This window comes from Felis catus, chromosome A3 (assembly GCF_018350175.1).
Source record: "Felis catus isolate Fca126 chromosome A3, F.catus_Fca126_mat1.0, whole genome shotgun sequence".
Lineage (NCBI taxonomy): Eukaryota > Metazoa > Chordata > Mammalia > Carnivora > Felidae > Felis > Felis catus.
In genome coordinates, this window is record NC_058370.1 from 67,915,600 (window position 1) to 67,935,739 (window position 20,140).

The window sequence follows — 20,140 nt, forward strand, 5'->3', positions numbered from 1 at the left end:
ACAAAAACCGGTAGTGAAATGAGTAGGTAATGGTCTCTGAAACCTCCCCAAGGATTAGATACTTGGGTTTGGGTGGTCACAGGGCAAATTCCTCATTTCTTTTTCAGAGGCAATCCCACTTGAAGAGTTTAATTATTTCCAGTACTTGTCCTGTCCTACCCAAGGGACTCAGCTACTGGTAGATCTTTTCAAAATCTGCATTCATCTCTTCTGGTTCTTGAACAACATTTGTGGGGTGCTGTCTTTGGCCTAAAGTTGGCAGCTGCAGGAGGATTCAGTTAGTACTAGTGTTGCACTTCTAACCAGATTTGCCAGCTATGCCCTCTTCATCCTCAGAGTGATTATCCCTTTCCCTATGACCACTGCTATCCCAGATCCTTGTCTGGTTCTTGAGAACTTTGGGAGCTATGGGTTCTTTATGAATGTTGTCTACCATGAAATGTCTGTCTCTTCTACATGGAAGGCAAAAAGAGGGAACTCATTTGTTGTGTTTATTCCTGAAATGTACCCATCCAGGACTGAAGAGTATACTTTCTAGTGTTCTTCTTGCTTTCTTCCTCCCAGCATCATCCAATCATTCTGTACTTGTCCTAGACAAACTTTATTGCAAATTAAGGGTGGAATTTATTGACAGGGTCCATTCACTTGGGAATTGGGGTTTAATGTGTTGGTTTAAGTGTTTGGGAGAGGCAATAACAGGTGTTTTTAAAATTTCCTTCCTCTTTTCCACTGTGGATTTTAAAATCTCACTTTGCCTCAGCAATTTTTTAAAAATGGTGTATCACAAATACTATTATTATATTGATCCTCTTTATTTATTTATGTGGTCCTCTTTATTTTTTATCATTAGAGAAAAAAGTCACACTTGCCCCATTTGTGTCTCTGCATGCCCTCAGGCCCCTGATCCTTTAAAATGCAAAAAATCAATTTAAAAGTAAGCTTACCACAAAACAAAACAAAGCTAACAATCTTGGCATACTAATATAAATGATGATAGTTTTAGTGGTGGCTGCTAAGAGATTCTCTATTTTCAACCTGGTGCCCTTTTATTAGTCTCAAATAATCCTAGGAAAAAAATCCTACTTCTTGAGAAGTTGTCTAAATCAGTGATTTTCATTTCTTTTTTAGCCAGGATCTACACTAAGAAATTAACCAGTATATGTTTACATGGATATAGACACACTTAATACAAATTAAAGTTTCAGAAAATTATTCTTATCTTTAGCATGTAATGGCCTATATTTTCTGTTTGATTCTGTTCTATTGCATTAAAAATTGATGGTCTTGACCCACTAAATTGATTTCACTACGTACTGATGAGTCATGACTCATAGTTAAAAAAAATATTACAGGGTGCCCGGGTGGCTCAGTTGGTTAAGCATCCGACTTAGGCTCATGTCATGATTTCGTGGTTTGTGAGTTCAAGCCCTGCATCGGACTCTCTACTGTCAGTACAGAGCCTGCTTCTGATCCTCTGTCTGCCTTTCTCTCTACCCCTCCCTGACCTCACACATGTTCTCTCTCTCTCTCTTAAAAAAACAAACAAAAAATGGGGCACCTGTGTGGCTCAGTGGGTTAAGCATCCGACTTCGGTTCAGGTCACAATCTCACGGTTTGAGTTCAAGCCCTGCGTCAGGCTCTGTGTGGACAGCTCAGAGCCTGGAGCCTGCTTTGGATTCTGTGTCTCCTTCTCTCTCTGCCCTTCCCCCACTTGTGCTCTATCAAAAATAAATGAATCTAAAAAAATAAATAAACAAAAAAACCCCTGTTAAATATTGTCATTTCATATGCTAAATAGAGCAAGACAAATCCTATTTAGTACATTTTAAAGAAAAAATTATTCTATAAATCCTACAGGTGGTATTTATCTGAGGTTTGGCTTTGATATGGTAGTTAGTACTTTTACTCATTATGTCCAAGCTTGAGCATTTCTTGTTGTATATTATAACAAAATTCCATAAGGTAGGTTCTAAGTTCTTGTAAATACAGTACCTTGGCAAATGTCATCCGGTACTCTTTTATAAGTGGAGAAAGTGTCTCTATTATAGAGGTTACAGTTTTCTGTGTTAAATGAAATTTGTGAAAGTATCATGTGTCCTAATTCCGATTTCAAACTTTTTCTCATGCTCACATCCTACAGTGCTTTCTTACATACTTTCCACCTTTCCATGCAGGCTAAGAAGATCTTGCTGAATTTGTACAGTTAGTCTCTTAGGGACTGACCAACTGACCTTGCCTGGAATACCTTCTTTACCTATTTTACTCAATGTGCTATAATTTGTGCACATAATCATCTGCACAGCTCACACTCCACAGGGCAAAGAGGTTACAGTTCTGGCTGAAGCACTCAGTTTCAGTAATTTTAGTTGTGTAGGAAAATACATAACTTTAGAATGAGCGGCAACATTTAATTGGAGTAGTGAGCTGGGGAATTTAGTGGGGATTTTCTTTTGACTCCTGTTATTAGGTTAATATTATTCTGTTTTCATGTAAATATACTCTAATATGCCATGTGGGAACTTTGTGAATTATAACTAGAAAGCTAAATTATAAATAGGAAGGCTATGGTAATAACTCTTAGGAAGAAACTCAATATTAATAAAATATTGGACATTTTGAAGAAGAGATTATTTCCAGTTAGGAACACATTTATTGAAATCTTTGTGACATAAAGATTCTTAATTTACATGTGGACTTAATACATTTTTAAAGTGGACTTAATACATTTTTAAAAACTATTTTTAAAAATATTTATTTTTGAGAGAGAGAGAGAGTGTGAGTGGGGGAGGGGCAGAGAGAGAGGGAGACACAGAATGCAAAGCAGGCTCCAGGCTCTGAGCTGTCCACACAGAGCCCAATGCGGGGCTCAAACTCACGAACCATGAGATCATGTCCTGAGCCGAAGTCAGTTGCCCAACTGACTGAGCCACCTAGGTGCCCCTGGACTTAATACATTTCTGAGGAAACTAAAACCAGGCCCTTTACAGCAAATGTTAGGAATGGAGGACAAAGTAACTTTTAAAAATATGCTGTAAATTTAGATGAGTTATTCTTGATTAAATAATGCTTCTTAGTCATTTGGCAATCTGCCAATGATAATCTCTAGCATGGTATAAAACCCCCCCACAAGATAGAAAAAAATTTCTGGAGCGTTTGATATTTTTATAATTTATGTATGAAGGATTACACAGATTAAGAATACAAATGCTTTCTATAAGACCATCTCATAAGGGAAATGCTTCTTCATAAGGATTTGTTTTATTTTTTAGTTGTAAAAGTGAATCAGCTGAAAAAAATGATTAATCACCTAATATGTGTAAGATTCTAGGATAGATATAGTGGGAGAAACAAGTGAAAGAGATGAGTGTATCACTAAAGAAATTTATAAGATAGGTGAAATAAGAGATAGATGTGTAAAGGTAGTAACACCCAGCCGTGTAGAATAAAAAATGAGTGAGAGGGACGACAAGTGCAAAAGAAGTCCAAAGAGAGACATCACTTTGGGTCACTTATTTATTGTCTACGCCCTGCTTTATTTCAGGTAAAGGAGGTGTCTTAAATTCCATGGATTAGGGAGAGGGTGAATTAAGAAGACTTGGTAGCAAAGAGAAACCTGTGGCTGGGTCTTAAAGGGTGCCCAAGGAGGGCAGGTAAGGAAGAGGGTATTCCAGATGGTCCTAGTGGTATGGGTGCCAGAATGCAGAAGCCTGGGGCACAGCTAAGGAAAGGCAAGTAGGACAATGTGTTGCCTGCAGAAGAAGAGCAGCAGATCAAGTGAGCAGGTTTTTGAGAATGAGTTCTGGAGCTCTTTGAATGTTAGGATAGGAGCTAAAACTTAAATTTATACATACTGATGAGCTGCTCAGGACTTTGGCATGTAAGTAATAGGATGAAATAGGATTTTAGGAAGATTAATCAGTGGTGGATATGAGAGTATGGACATGGCAAAGATAGGATATGAACAAAAATGAAGGAGATTTGATAGCACTTCTGAGGTAAGGGGGAATGGCCTGAAGTGTCTGTGTGACAGCAAGAATGCAAAATAAAGAATTGATGTGGAAGACAATTGAAAGGAACAGCTGGCGGGTCTTAGTGAGGGAAAAGATAAGAGGATGAGGGAGATAGTAAACTGTAGGTCTATGCTGTAACTTAAATTATAATGTAGAGAATAAAAAATATTTGTGGAAGAGGCCATAAAAGTTATTTTCAGAGTATGTGTCCAAGTACCTTGGCTCAAAGAGTATTTAAGAAGACATAATTTAAGTAGTTTCTCCACAAGGATATATTTTATTTTTTTGTTTTACCTTCTTTTTTGCTTACTTAGTTCTTTTGGTTCTGGGATTTATGAATTAATCAAAAAGTTTATTGTGTATGTATGTAGCACACAACTAATTAGTATTCTCTCATATCACTGAGACAAATTCTAGAACACTAGCTTACCAGAGAGGATTGCATCTGTAAATGTAAAGAGTAAAGAGAAGTAACTAGTTATATAGTAGAAAAGTCAGAAATGTGAAAAACATACAGAGAAGAGATACTTTGTAAATTTTATGAAATCTTTTATCTATTTGGATCACTTTGCACAATGACATAAAGGTTGAAGGTAGGTGAAATACATAGTCTAGTTATGACTATACATTTATATAACAAAATGTGAAAGGAGAGCTAAAAACTGGAAATAACCCAGATATCCATCAGTGGAAGAGTGGAAAACAGTGTTATATTCATATAACTTGGCAATAAAATGGAATGGACTATTCAACAATGAAAAGAAAACTACTGATTCAAACAACAGCCTGGATGAATAGCAGAAACATTGTGTTGAGTCAGAGAAGTCTTACACAGGAGTATATACTGTATGATTCCATTTATATGAAGTTCTAGAACAGGCAAAACTAATCTATGGGGAAAAAATCAGAACCATTGTTACCACTGGGGTGGTGGTGGGAGTGAGGGATTAACAAAGAAGGGGCATGAGGAAACTTTCTGAAGGTGATAGTGTTCTATGTCTTCATAGAGGTTTGGGATCACATGGATGTATGCTCTTCTCAAAATTAAGTGGTATACTTGGTATTTGTCCATTTTACTATGTGTAAGTCTCACCTAAAATGTAAATAAATATTGAGCCTTGGTTAGTGATAACCATGCTGAAGTGTATAGATAGGCTGATGAGTACTGATGTGTGCAACTTATTTTATTTTTTAATTTCTAATTTTTTTGCTTTCAAAAATTTTAATTGTAGTAAAATGTATTTTTTAGAGTAGTTTTAGGTTCACAGCAAGATTGGGTGGAAGGTACATAGATTTCCCATATACCCACTCCCCCTGCCACACAACACATGGCCTCCCCCCTCACCAATATTCTCTACAAGGGTGGCACATACCCTACAATTGGTGAACCTCTTTTGACTCATCGGAGTCCATAATTTACATAAGAGTTCACTCCTGGCATTCATTCTATGGATTTGGATAAATGTATAATGACCTGTATACACCATTATAGTATCACACAAAGTTTTTAAACATTTTTTAAAAATTTTTAATTGAAGTAAAGTTGACCCTATAACATTATATTAGTTTCAGGTGTAAATCATAGTGATTTCACAGTTATATAAATTACAAAATGCTTACCAGGTAAGTGTAGTTACCATCTATCATCATACAAAGTTATTACAATATTATTGACTCTATTCTCTATGCTGTACTTTTCTATGCCTGTGACCTATTTATTTTATAACTGGAAATGTGTACCATTTTATCCTCTTTACCTATTTTGCTTATTTTGCCACCCTTCTCCCCTCTGGCAACAACCAATTTGTTCTTTGTATTTATGAGGAAGTTTCTTCAGTTTGTTTTGATTTTTAGAGTCCACACGTAAGTGAAGTCATATAGTATTTCTTTTCTCTGTCTGACTCATTTCACTTAGCATAGTACCTTTTTGGTCCATGTCTAGGTCCATCCATTCATGGATGACAAAACTTCATTCTTTTTTACGGTTGAGTAGTATTTCACTGTGTGTGTGTATTTTCCAAATCTTTTTTATCCATTCATCTGTCTGTGGATGCTTGGGTTGGTTCTATAGCTTGGTTATTGTAAATAATGCTTCAATAAACAAAGGGGTCATATATCTTTTCAAATTAGTGTGTGTTTTTTTTTTTTTTTGGATAAATACCTAGAAGTTGAATTATTGGGTTGGATGGGATTTCTATTTTGAATTTTTTGAGGAGCCCCATACTGTTTTACACAGTGGTTGCACCAATTTACCTTCCTACCAACAGTGGACAAGGTTTCCCTTTTCTCCACATCCTCGCCAACACTTGTTATGTCTTGTCTTTTTGAATGTAGCCATTCTCACATGTGTAAGGTGGTATCCCACTGTGGTTTTAATTTGCATTTCCCTTATGATTCGTGATATTGAACATTTATTCATGTGTCTGTTGGCCATCTGTTTTATCTTCTTTGGAAAAATGTGTATTCAGGTTCTCTGCCCATTTTAAAATCAGATTATTTGATTTTTTTGATGTTGACTTCTTTATATATATATATATATTTGGATATTGATGCCTTATCAGATATATCATTTGCATATATTTTTACTTTTGCTCTCCTTGCCCGAGGATACTATCTAGAAAAGTATTGCTAAGGCCGATGTCAAAGAAATTACAGCCTATAGTTTCTTCTAGAAATTCTATGGGAGAAATTACATTTTAATTTTAATTTAGCTGCATATGGCTAGTGGCTACTAGATTGGACAGTGCATCTCTGCAGTGTGTTTTTCAAACTATCTGAGGAAAAGAACCAGTTATTTTAAATTTCAAATCTGTAATGTACTATAAATTGCAGTAAAAATTACTACAAAGGTGAAATGAGAAAGAAGCAAAGATATGTAAAATACCACCTCATTCAAAAGCACTAGATTCAACAGACATTAAATTACTCTGTCAAAATTGCTAGAAATGTTTCCACACACTTTCAGTTTTTGTATTTTGTGTCATCATGTACCAATGACAAGTAGTTTTTAGATTGGCAATGGTCATGGACAACACTTTGAGCTAGGTAGATATCTTGTTTTTGCTCAATGTGCTTGAGAATAAATAGTTTCCTAACACCAACTGTTTATGTTAAAATTACTGGTACAGATTATTTTTTACATGTTTAAGCACTACTCAATAATGTGGTTACTGATAAAACAGTTAACATTCTTTATAGCAAGTCTTGTCTGGGATAGCTGTATATTGACAGTGCAATGTAGACAACTTCAGGGTGGACTGAGAAGGCTTATTTGATCCAGTGAAGCCATTTTTGCAGTTAGAGGTATAAGCCAAAAAATCCTTCCTTCTATAAAGTTCAGCCCGATGTTTACAGCAGCCAAATTTGCTCAGCAACAGAAAGAAATCCCTTTGGAATGCCTTTGTGAAAATCGCATACAGAAATGGATTGGCGCAAGAATTGACAGGATAAAAAAGAACCAGTAAAACTTTAGAATTGGTTACTGTGATAAGGGGCACTTTGAAGGCAGCTGAGATGGCAAAAAAAGAGATAGGTGCCATGCAGGTGAAATCAGTGAAGATGAGGACCGCCATTTTCTTAGCAATTTTTTTATCTTTGTTGGTAGCCATCAGCTCTGGATTTTGAACTGCAAAATAAATTTTAATGTAGCAAGCACAAATGATGATGAAGGCCACCACATTGAGTATCAGGATGGTTAATATGTAGACTTGTGAGAGAGTGGTTTCCACATCCATGGGGAGACAAATGCTGACCTTCATATAATTGCTGACACCCACAAGGGGCAACATGGCAACTAGAGTAGAAAAGAGCCATCCTACAAGCATAATAGGAATGGCATGTCTTAAACGCAGCTTTTGGTCCAGCTGAATAGCGTAGGTTATAGTGTGCCATCTTTCTAGTGTGATAACTGTGAGTGTGTAGACAGAAAGCTCACTTGAAAATACAGTGAAAAAGCCAGCTGCACTACACCCATTCCCTGTCTGCCAATCTATGGCATGATTATAATATTGTCCTTTGGTTTGGGAATCAACTGAGGCAATGAGCAGCAGATAGAGCCCCATGCAAAAGTCTGCAAAGGAGAGATTGCACATGAGAAAACGGGGCACTGTTAGTTTATAACGACTAGTCAGGAGAACAAAGAGGACAGTCACATTTCCCATGATGGCTAGGATATTAATAAGCCAAATCAGAACCCTAAGGAAGTCATAGCCCATAATATCTTCACAGGGATTAAAAGCATCTGGTTCGGGAGCACATCGGAGTGTCTTGGGTGAGCAGAAACCATAGTCATAATCCCAGGCACTCAGTTCACTCTCAGCAAAGATGGCAGAATAACTGTAAGAAGAATATTTTGTCTCAATGTAAACTTGAGATTTTCTATGATTCTTTGTATTTAAAAAAATGAGTCATCCTTAGTGTTTTGTTTTTTTTTTAAGCCTATGAAACAAAAGGGAACAAAGCCACAACAGCCTCAGTCTTAGGTTTGTTAAATTATTAACAAATAATGTTTATTTGTTAAATTATTGTTAAACAATTTGTTAAATTATCTTAGAATTCTGAATGGAAATAGGAATTTCTTTAGGGAATGAAAAGCTATATATATATATATATATGTATATATGTATATATGTATATGTATCTCCTGTTGATGCACAGACTTATGAAGCTGTTTACAACGGATGAGTTTTCTTTGGAAAACAAATTTAGAGACACAGTATATGCTTGCTGTGTCTACAAGAACCCTTTCTTGGCATTTTCCTAGGTATTTATCTCATTTAGTTGCCAAACTGCTGTCAAGCCATGTGTCTTTGGTAGAACACTAATGGGACTGAAGGGCTCACACTGCCGAAGATTATCAGCTGTGGGTAGACTAGCTTCAACATTGGTCCCTGGCTAATCAAATAGCCCAGGTAAGAAGTGGAAACCAAGGATGGACAATCAGAAACCCAGGAGCTGAAGCCAAATACAGATATGGACAATAGGGAGAAATGGTGAAAATAGATACTCCTTAGGGGTATGAGTCAAATTCAGAGAGTAGTTTGAAGAGGGGTTCCAACTCTAGTGAAGGAACAATCCCAACTCTGCTAACCTCTTCCTCCCAAACCCACTGCTAATAATTATGTTAAGATTTTCATCCTCTCTTGTAGGACAATTACATTAGTTTCCCCCCAGCATCTTTCCTCTAATTTTGGCCCTCTCTTGCTCCATCTGTACCTTCCTCCTACGATGGCTTTTCTTTACTTTTTTTTAATGTTTATTTTTGAGGGAGAGAGTGCAAGTGGAGGGGAGGTAGAGAGAGAGGGAGACACAGAATCCAAAGCAGGCTCCAGGCTCTGAACTGTCAGCACAGAGCCGGATGCAGGGCTCGGACTCACAGACCATAGGATCATGACCTGAGCTGAAGTCGGATGCTTAACTTGACTGAGCCACCCAGGCGCCCCATAGAATGACCCTTCTTAAGTACAGATCTATTAATTCAAACTTTTGCTAGGTTCTTGTTGTCTGTGGGATAAAATCCAGACTCCTTGTGATAACCTCGAATGATTTGGGTTATGCCTCGTCCTCCAGTCTCATTTACAAGAAGCAATAGTGCTGCACAATTTGAAACCTGGGCTCTGGAGCAAGACTGACTTTACAGGCTGTGTAAACCTGGGTGGGAGGTTTACTTACCATCTCTGTGCCACAAGGTCTTCCTTCATTTGCCAAATAGAGATACTAATCATACTTCCCTTAGGAAGGTTGTGCTAAGGATTAACTATACTACTACCTACAGAATGTTTAGAATAATACTTGGCACATATTAAGTGCTCACTAAAAGTTAGGGATTCTTATAATTATCTCTTGCAGATTGCTTGTGCAATCTTCCCTTTGGTTACATGAAATGACTGTGGCTCTCAGAATCTACTCTTTCATCCTTCTGTCTTTGTATGTGCTATTTCTTCTTCTTGCCTTCTCCTCATCTCTGGTGAATTCCTTCTTACTCTTAAAGGTAAGCCCCTCTGTGAAGCCTTTCTTGATTTCACACCCCTAAGGAGTTTATCACTTCTTCTTTCTGCCATGGCTGCACTTAAGTTCTGTTGTAATTATCAAACCGTACTGCCGTTGTGTGATGATGGGTGGCTTCTTTAATAGTCTGTGAAGCTATTCTTTGATAGCTTGGGAGGCAGGGTACTAGGTCTTATTTATTTCTGAACTCTCAGTGCCTCACACAGTTTTGGCTCAGACTATCCAATAAATGCTTGTGGAGTGAATAAACCAGGGTGATCCTGGCCCTGAGAGGAATTGAAAAGATACAGGGACAATGAGTGTGTACAGTATGATGCATGTAGGCTCAACAAATTTTCTCTTTGCTCACAGTCTGCTAATATAATCTTGCTAGCTAGAGAAATGGGCATAATTTTTCTGTCAGGGCCATTACAAATAGTATTTTACCTTAGGGTCCCTCATACATTAAAAGAGTATTTTTCTCTACTCTCAAAACTTAGCTACTCCTGTTCTGAACAGGAAAGTGTGAACCTAGTTCAGTGAGTGGATGAAATGACATATTTGAGCAGTACAATTACTGAAGGGAAATAACATAGATTAAAAAAAGAATAAAAAGAAATCCATGATCTGGGACTCCAAGATGAGGCTAGAAATTCTTAGAAACCACTTTGGAACTAGCAAAGGATTGTTGCTATGTACAGAACATTGCACAGGAAACTCACCTGCTTTATTACTAAATATGGGTACATTTGTCCTCATCTCATGCCCATTAAAAGAATATGTTTTTTTTAATATTTAAAACAATGTGGTGGTTATAAAGAATGATGTAAGGAAATAGGGTATTTCTTAGCATTAGAAAAGTTCTTTTTAAGAAAATTTTAATTATTTTTGAGAGACACAGAGCACAAGCGAAGAGGGGAAGACTGAGAGGGAGACACAGAATCCGAAGCAGGCTCCAGGCTCTAGGCTCCAAACTGTCAGCACAGAGTCCAATGTGGGGCTCGAACCCATGAACCGTGAGATCATGCCCTAAGCCAAAGTCGGACACTTAACTGACTAAGCCACCCAGACACCCCAGTATTAGAATTGTTCTTAAAGACATCTCACCGAACCCCTCATTTTATTAGTAAGGAAACTAAGATTAAAGAAGGCAAGTGATTAGCTCAAGGTCCCTCAGCACTAGGCTCTAGTGGCATCAGTAGGTCTTCATGTCCGTAGTGTATGGCCTTTCCTATACGTCACTGTCTCTGTCAGTGCTTTTCAAAGTGTGGTCCTTGGACCACTTCCATCAGAATCACCCGGCTGTTTGTTAAAGTGCAGATTCCTGGCTTGACTACAAACCCTGGATCAAATTCTCTAGGGACAGAGCCCAGGAACTTGTGTTTTAAGCAAGTTCCCTGGAGGATTCCTCCAAAATAATAGCCTTTATTAAATCAGGTGAAAACTTTCCAACTATTTCTGCCTTATTTCCTTTGCTGCTTTCCCCTTATCAAAACTACTTTAGCTGCTACCAGTAAAACTACTTCAGAAGCACTAATTCAAAGCTTCGAAAAATTCTGCCATGATTTCTGAATAAATTTCTATCAGTAAGAGGTCAAACGTGTTCCTTGTCTCACTCCTCTGGTCCTTTGTCCTTTCTTTTTTTCTTTTTCTTTTCTTTCTTTTTTTTTTTTTTTTTTTTTTTTTTTTCCCTACTGAGCATATGTCTAGCAATTTTTCTCCTTGGTGATTTGCCTTCAGACCAAATACCTACCTGCTACTTAGGTTTGTGTCCTGGGACAGCTCCTGAGGGGAGCCTCATGCTTATTGACAAAACCCGGCAGGGAGCTGTCTTCAGTACTGAAGGGTAGGCCTACAACACTGAGTCAGAGGAAGGAGGGGCCACTCCAGTTCCAATGAACAAAGACAGGAGGAAAGACGGGGACTGTAGGAGAACAAAGGGACCAGCCATAAATAACAGCAAGGACACTGATACCTTGGGGAGAGTAGGTAGGGCTTAGTGACTGGCTCTAGAATTTCTCACCTCCAGGGGCTTAGGAATAGCATTGTGGTGGGAAAGGGGGCAAGGGGATTTCACAGGGAGCACACTCTTTTTACCTAGAGTTTACGTACTAATTTCACATAGTTTTGGGGATGCTGGACATTAGGGGATTTGTTTTACAGCAGTGTTAGCATAGGAAACTCGAGACTGTAGACTTCTTTGGGAAGGCTTGGGGTGGGGCTGATGAGGATGATTGAGAGTGGGCTAACGTCTCTTGTCCCCAAAACTACCCCTTGAGGCTACCAATGACTCCAGCCAGAAGCGTTTCCTGTTGATGAGGAAAAAGCCACAGGTTGCAAAAGAGTTAATGGAAGGTGACCGACAGACCATCCAGACAAGAGCAGGGAGGGTGAGGAAAAAGAACACTGGAGGACAGTTGGTGTTGGACCTAAATGAAAGAAAAAAGGATACAGAGTATGGTATTTCTAATGTACCCCAGATGCTGTTGCATTTTGTAACAACTCTCTTCACTTTTATGGCTCTGAAAGCCAAATGATATTTCTGCTGTCCCTTGCAGATGAGGGAAAATGTCTCAAAAAAGGTAATTATTGTCCAGGGATACCCAGTGTTACAGGAACATTACTGCCAAGGATTCACATCCAACTTTGAGAAGCCCCAAAGCCCAAGGTCCTTCCAACATACCACCCTGCTGCCTCTACATAACTTGCAGATTGATAGGGAAAAAAAAACAAGAGAAAAGAAAAAAGATGTAGAAGAGGGAATGGAGAATGGCAAGGTGTTTTAGAAAGGTATCAGGTTTTGTAGCCTGAAGGACACATGGGGGGAATAATAAAACTTCTAAATCACAGTAAATGTGGCCTAGGGACGCTGGGAGTATCTTTTGAGGCATGATCTTTTACATTTGAAGGTAGGTGAAATGCCAAGGCAGCCAGGAAAAATGTTAAAAAAGTCAGTCAGTAGAATAGAAACGGATCTCCCATCCAGTGTATGTTAGTGATAGCATTGAGGTTGAATAATTTTAAGCTCCAGAGCATAGTAGTCAAGGTGGCCTGAATCTCTTTGAAGGGAAGTGACTGCTTCTAGAAGCCGTGTTTGCAATCAGTTAATCTTTGTGGAATGCTGACCACTGACTAGTGAAAATTCCTAAAAATGAAGTCATTTTTTTTTAAATGAAGTCATTTTAACAAGCCCTAAGTGACCTCAAAATACCTGCAAATAAAAATTTTAATTTCTTTGTGGAGAATTTAATTATAGAATGAATGTGTAGATACATTTTTTTAAAGAGTTTTTTTTAAACAGTTAAATGTCTGTTCAACTGGATGCCACTTGTAAAGAAAAAATTCCCATTTTAAATCTATTAAAAAGTGCTTTGCAAACATCCCTCCAATGAAGACTTTTATCAAAAGAAAAGCATTGGCACTGATGATAATAAGGTGCACACAGAACGAGACATGGTTTCCTGAGTTTCTTTGCATGCAAATACTTACAGTGTTTCATTATTTGGTCTCCTTGCTGTGCTTTCACATTGTTTGGAAAAGTTTTCAAAAATGGAAAATGAAAAATTCTGCCTGAAAGAAAAGAGGTTTAAAAAAAAAAAGCAGTTGAGCCTTTGGTCTTTAAACTAAACATGATCATGTCTATTTATGCTTTGTTCATCCAAATTCTTTGCCCATTACGCCAGTCGTGTTCTGCACCATTGTCCTGACTGAAACATTTTCCCGGGAAAGAGGGAAGGCTTTGGCATTGTCATTAGAGGGCTTCCAGCTTAGATAAAATGCTTCTGAATGCTAAGTGTTTTGTGTGGGCTCCAGAGATGAAAAAACTTAAATTGGTCATATTGAATCACAGATTTTTCGATGCTTATTAAAAACTACCCTTATGGTCTATGAGGGTTTGCCCCTCCCCACTCTCCTTACCACATTGCTCGTGATGAACAAATAGCCATTCAGAATTCATGGCTTTGAATTGTAACTAGGAAATATTTTCTGTGAGGATTTGAAGATACTGGACCTGACATGATGATGTGAATTTTCTGCTTTGTTTCCTTATGTGCAGAAATATATGTGGGTGTTCTCTACTCCTCCATCATTGCAAGAAGCTTAGCCTAATGGAAAGGGAAAAAGTATCAGTAAATTAAAAGGGGCCTATACTTATTATATTCCTAAGGTGAAACCAAAGGGAGGCACACAGGAAAACTGGATGAAGAAATGGAGGGAGAGAAGGTGGTGAGAAACCCAACCTTCCCTAAGGAGGAAGGAGAAATGAGGCAGTCGAAATTAGAGATTTCTATGTTATTCTTCTCCAGCATTAACAAGATAATTCCTTATACAAACAACTTTGTATGCAAAGCAGGAAGGTTGATAATATAGCAGAACTATTTGACCTACTGGACTCACTTTCAAAAATTAATCAGCTTGTTATTTTGAGTCAGCCTTATAAATCCTCAAATTTGGACAAAGTGTGTGTGTGTGTGTGTGTGTGTGTGTGTGTGTGTGTGTGTGTGTGTGTTTTGATGCTGGCTCTGTATCTGATACCTAGAGATACTGTGTGTGAACCAATCTATAGTTAACAGGAAATGTGTTTGTTCTTAGCCTTCAGTTCATAGCACTGAGTTCCATCTACTCTTTTTAAAAATTTTAATCATAGATACCAAGGAGGTCTTTGGGACCATCTGCCCAGGCAGCTGTGTGTGTTATCCAGGCTCAGCAGCTGCAGGGCAGGGGGGTGACTTAGAGTTTACATAAACATTCCACTGGCCCAGCTTCAGGCTGTCCCATCTCCCTAGCATCCAAGGTTTCGAGCTTTAGGGATATAGAGGGAGTCACTTAAAGCTTGTAATCCCAATCAAGACAACCTCTGTGTGACTGTATTCCTATCTCACTTTGATACTGGCCTACAACTGCATAATCCTCTCCCCACCTTTTTTACCCAGAGGTAGTCTCTTTCATGTACTAGAATAAAAAGCCCTGAACTAGCTTTTTTATATGCCAGTAATTTCAGAAGGGATGTGCCCTCTTTGCCACAAAATTTGAGGTGTCCAGAATCAGCCTTATCATAAACCAGGGTCTGTATTGTTCTCCTAATCGGTCTCTCACCAGCTTTGCTCACCTCCAAGCCATCCTCCAGAGCTGCTGGAGTGTTATTTGACAAAAGCAAATCTGAGTAATTTTGCTTTGAATTCGTCAGTGGTTCCCCATCCTCTGAACAACCTGGCCCAGCACTCAGAGCCCATCACAACCTGTCTCTCTCTGTGTCCTCCATGTACCCATAAGTCATCTTGTTCCAGTTTTTCTGAGGGATTTCCATCCTTTGTCTCTTGCCTTTGTGCTTTCACATGAGCTATCTTGTCTTCTCAGCATGGTTTTACCCACACCTGCCTAGCCACCTCTTAGCCCTTCTCCAAAACTCAGTGGAAGTCATTTCCTCAGGAAATCTTCTGTAAGTTCTGTTGCTGTTTAGAAACTCTTCCTTTGTGCTCCCAGAGTATTCTGTTATGTTCTCAGCTCTACCATTACATTTGCTATATTGTACTTAAACATCGGCTCTCTTGTGTGTTACCACCACACAGCTGTTTGTGATTTTCCCGGGTGGAATGAGCTCTTACTTATTTTTGTATCTTCAGACTTTTGCATAATGTCTGGAACTAGATAAGTGCTCAATTAATATTTTTTTGAAGCTCAGTTAATGATGCATGGCCCTCCGAGTACTTTGTCTTCTTGGTTACATCAAAAGCTTCAGATCTAGCTTCACATACCTCTGCAAGGCACAAAGTAGATGTACAGTAATATGTTGTTGGTTGATTCATTATAAATAGGTTGATTCCACACAAAAACAGCAGCATCCTAGTGTCACTCTTCCAGTGCCTCATCTAATTAATTGAGAATATCTTCTTAGGCTGTGTAATAACACTTTAGGGCAGATGTTTTCCCAACAGTGAGTTGTGACCCATTGGTGGGTCGTATAAACAATAAAGTGCACAAGACTAGCATTAAAAACACAAACAAACATGAAATAAAGTAGAGTAAAATAGATAAGAAAAATCTGTGTGTATCACACATGTAAAAAAGTTAAGTATTGTTTTATTTGTTACCTATGTGACGTGTACTGGTTTGCAGCGTAAAAAGAGGTATTTCTTATTATGCATCTTAGTAAAAAAAAAAAAAAATTCTGGAAAACAATCTTTAAGAAAAGAATGAAATCCTGCACACCCTGTCATTCCATTCTGGATTGAAATGTATCAGTGGAATCAGTAAGATGCCCCCCACTGGACTCAAATCAGCCAGGAGCTTGTGCCCTTTTTGTTCAGGCACTGAGCTAATCCTTAGAGAGCAAGAATTCTGTTCTGAAATGAAAGATGGTCTTCTTGCTGGGAGAGAAATAGCTTTAAAAAAAGCCTCTGTAGAGTTTTGTGTCCATTTTTTTTATTATTAAGGATTTAGACATTAGGTGAAATTTACTCTCTTGAGCCTACTTCCCTCCTTCTTTAAAAATGATGCTCTCTGATAAGGATTAGAGCTAATTGATCTTTAAGATGTCAGTTTCATACTCCATTTTGCAACTGCAATTATAGCCTAATTTAAGGTTATTATAATTCAGTTATCCTGGAATAGGCTACAAAGGTCTTGTAGCTGCAGGGTGAATTGACTGGAATCAGTTTTCGGGAAGAAACAGGATGCCTCATTTTCTTCTTGTGTCTCTGAAAGTGACCCCATGGCTTTGGAGCTGATCTAGAGCAGGCAGTGAAGGGGCAGGAAGCTGTCGACCAGTTGACTGTTTTGAAATTTGTTTCTGCCACAGGTTGGCAGGCACTACCTTTTTTTTTTTTTCTTTTTTTACTTACTCTTTTGTTGGCAAGTTTCTAAAAGCACAGCAGTGGCTGGGGTAAGTCAGTGTGGCATCCAGGAGGTTGGTGAATTTTTCCCTTGATGGCAGTTTTTTTAGAGAATAGGATGATGTGGCAATGAGTGTATGGATGGACTCCAGCCCATAGCTAGGCAGGGCTTGCAATTTGGTGGATGAAATATCCCTGAAAAATAGAAAGGAGCAAGCCTTTTTGTTTACTGTATAGGATGAAACCTCCTCTCAGCAATACTACTGTTCTAGGTTCTGAGGAATCTTTTCTCCATCTTGCCTTCCCCCTAATTCTCCATTCAGTTACTCTCATTAAGATAAAAATTCAAAATCTATGCTGTGTTTTTTTCCTCATATGCACTCCATTATTCCTTTCAAGGTTGAGTGTAACTCCTTACACCTGTCATACATTCATTAGCATTTCTCCCCCACCCCCCTTCCTTCCTCCCTCTCTCCACTTAGCAGGCATGAAATAACTACTTGCTTTGTGAGACAGTAGACACATGCAGTGACATCAGCTTTTGTGCTGTATCCCAGGGGGAAATACTCAGGGCTTCAGATGCCTCCGTCTTTGTTCAAGCCCCACAGGGTAGGTTTTCATGAAGCACAGATTGCTTATACTGCTAGGAGCTGCTTATGGCCTTAGCTGTCATCTGCCTGGGATGCAGACTGCACCTTCTCTAAAGGCAAACTGGATTCACCAGTCCAAAGCAAGCAAGCAAGCACTTGGCCGGGCAAGCAGAACTGTGTGGGAAGCTTAGGTTTTGTAAACAAGGTCCCAAACTTTTTGGCTTTTCTAGACTTGAGAGAATGTCTGAGAACAAGGTAAATGTGAAGAGGAAGAAGAGTCCGTGGAAATTTTGAAATCCTGCCCATCTCCTAAGTGGTTGCTGCTGATGCCCCCATGAAACTTTTCCAGCAGCACAGTCCCCCTCAGAAAATTGTCCCAATGCTTAGTGCCCAGCACATGGGAGGGGATCAATAGATGACTGATAGATGAACTTGACAACATGGAGCGATGGCTAGTGTGGGCCTTTGGTGGAACAGTTAAGACAGAAGAATTTACCTCAGGGGCTTCAGATTACTGCTGCTATTGTGTACTCGTTGATTTAGGTAACCAGTGTTCTCATCCTGCTTTATAGACTTATCCTGAATGTGTTAGGGATACAGCACACAACTTGTGTGTGTCTGATGGGTTTTTTTTTTTTTTTTGACGGGGTTATATATTTTAAATGAGGATTGTAGAAAAGGCAAGGTCTCATCATGGAGGAGTAAAATTTCTGATAATATATTTTCAGTCTCAGTAGAAGACCAGTGGGGAAGTATTTTTGGGTTGTGGGTGGAAGGAACTCTCCTAGACACCACTTACATTCTAAGGGTGTAATGAGAACAGCTGCTTAATGAAATAAGACTAGGTCTGGTCCAACTGTTCTGGCCAAGACAGGGCCGGTGTCTCCAGTACTCGCAGTTATTTCTAAGCAGGTGGACCAAGCAGCTCTTCAGGCAAAGACTAGCAGGCAGGGTGTCTTATGACCACACTAACTTCATCATATACTGTGTCTGACCCAGAGGCAACTCTCTTTGGCTATCTAGTGGCTGGGTTGGTAGCCAGCTTGCTCTAAGAGCTCTGCCTACAGGGTGTGCTAGACTGCAAAGTCTTCAACCAACCTGTACGATATGAGTCTGGTGTACTTTGAACATGAGACATACAGGACCTGTGCGGTAGGGTGGCAGAAGCTGAGACACAGCAGAGGAAACACTTGGCATGAGCCATGAGGTAGTGGAAGCAAAAATATGAGGTTGAGTAGAGAGAGAGTGAGGATTGAGAGTGATGGAAGTTAGGAAATTGAGAAGGTCTGGAGTTTTTTGTGGCAGGAATTAGGAAGTAAACAGAGTCAAGGGTTGATGGTTGCAGGAATTAAGAAGTAGAGTCAGAATGGATACTGGCAGGAGCTGGGGATTAGGTGAAGTCAGGGGTTGACAGTGCTGTGGGCTAGGAACTGGATGCTGTCTGGGGTTGACAGTAGTGGGGGTTAGGAAGTAGCACAGAGGTTGACAGTGGCAGGGTAGGAAGCAGAGTCAAGAGTTAGTAGCAAATAAGGGTTAAGAAGTATTTAGGAGTTGATAGGGGCAAGAACTAAGAAATAGAGTTGGGATTAATAATGGTGGGAATTGGAAAGTAGACAAAATCATGAGTTGATACTGGTAGGAGCTCGAGGATTAAGAATTACTGGGTTGGTTCATTCCTTCCCCTGATCAAAACTGTAAAGCCTCATGTCATCTCAGAACACAGGTGAAGTCCTTATAACGGTCACAAGGCCCTTCACGACCCAGCTGTCTGCCACCTCTCTGTCCTTATGTTCTAGAACTCTCCTCTTTGCTTGCTCTGCCACACTGGCCCCCTTTCTTTTCTTCCATTACACAAGGCAAGTTCCTGCCTCTGGACCTTTGCTTTGCCCTTCCCTCTACCTAGAATGCCCCTCCTGTCAATACCTACATAATTTGCTCCCTCACTTTTTTCAGGTGTTTGCTTAAATGACACTTTTCAGGTTAGTGTTCCCTGACCATCCTTTTCAAAATGGTAACTCTCTCTCCCTAGAACTCCTCCTTCAGCCAACTGAATTTTTCTCCCTCACAACCAGCACCTACATCTGCATACTACATAATTTATTTACTTATTTGATCCTCGTCTGTCTTCCCCCGTTCTGTGAGGGAAGGCAGACATCTTTTTCTTATGCTCTGTTTCTCTCTCTCTGCCTAATCCAGTACCTAGCACACAGTAGGGACTTACAAAATCGTTATGGGGTAAATGAATGGATGAATGACTGAATGAATAAGCAAGCAAATGAACTGGATTACACTGTTCACTCTCCTTCTAGCACTTTCCTAATTTCAAAATCACCCGCTTGTTTGCCTATTTATTGCTGTCTCCCCTCGGTGACTCTAATCTCTTTAAAGGCAGGGACCAGAGCTATTATGCTCACCAGTCTCTCTGGCATGCTGCCTGGTAAACGGGACGTGTTCAATCAGTGTTTGTTGAGTGAATGAGTAACAGCATACTAGAGTAGGCAGTAAAGGGCCTGGCACCTCTGTGGAAGAAAGATGAGGTCACCCCAGGTTAGAGTTGTAGAGCCTCTGGAACCCTGTTGTCTTTTTCCTCGAGGCCTGACTACAGCTACAGTTGTTTCCTATGGGATTTTCAGGCTTTCCAAGGCTTTGTCAGGAGACTCTTGATTCAATTTCCTGTTCCTTTACACTTTCTCGCATGTCCTCACACAAAACTACCAAGAGT

At 39.3% G+C, this 20,140-nt stretch overlaps 1 protein-coding gene across 12 annotated transcripts in view; it reads right to left on the reverse strand.

Moving 5' to 3' along the window:
- Positions 1–20,140, reverse strand: part of LHCGR (luteinizing hormone/choriogonadotropin receptor) — a 119,999-nt gene that overhangs the window by 58,055 nt on the left and 41,804 nt on the right. For 6 of the 12 annotated variants that reach the window (XM_023251668.2, XM_023251670.2, XM_045054187.1 and 3 more), the window contains exons 9-10: positions 16,838–17,023; positions 13,485–13,565 (exon numbers count right to left, since the gene is read on the reverse strand). In XM_023251668.2, coding sequence (XP_023107436.1) covers positions 13,485–13,565; positions 16,838–17,023 — 267 coding nt within the window. Of the gene's footprint in view, positions 1–1,686; positions 1,738–3,157; positions 5,104–6,059; positions 8,346–13,484; positions 13,566–16,837; positions 17,024–20,140 lie in introns of those variants that run through there. The other 6 variants (XM_023251667.2, XM_023251666.2, XM_045054186.1 and 3 more) reach the window with 4 other exon arrangements.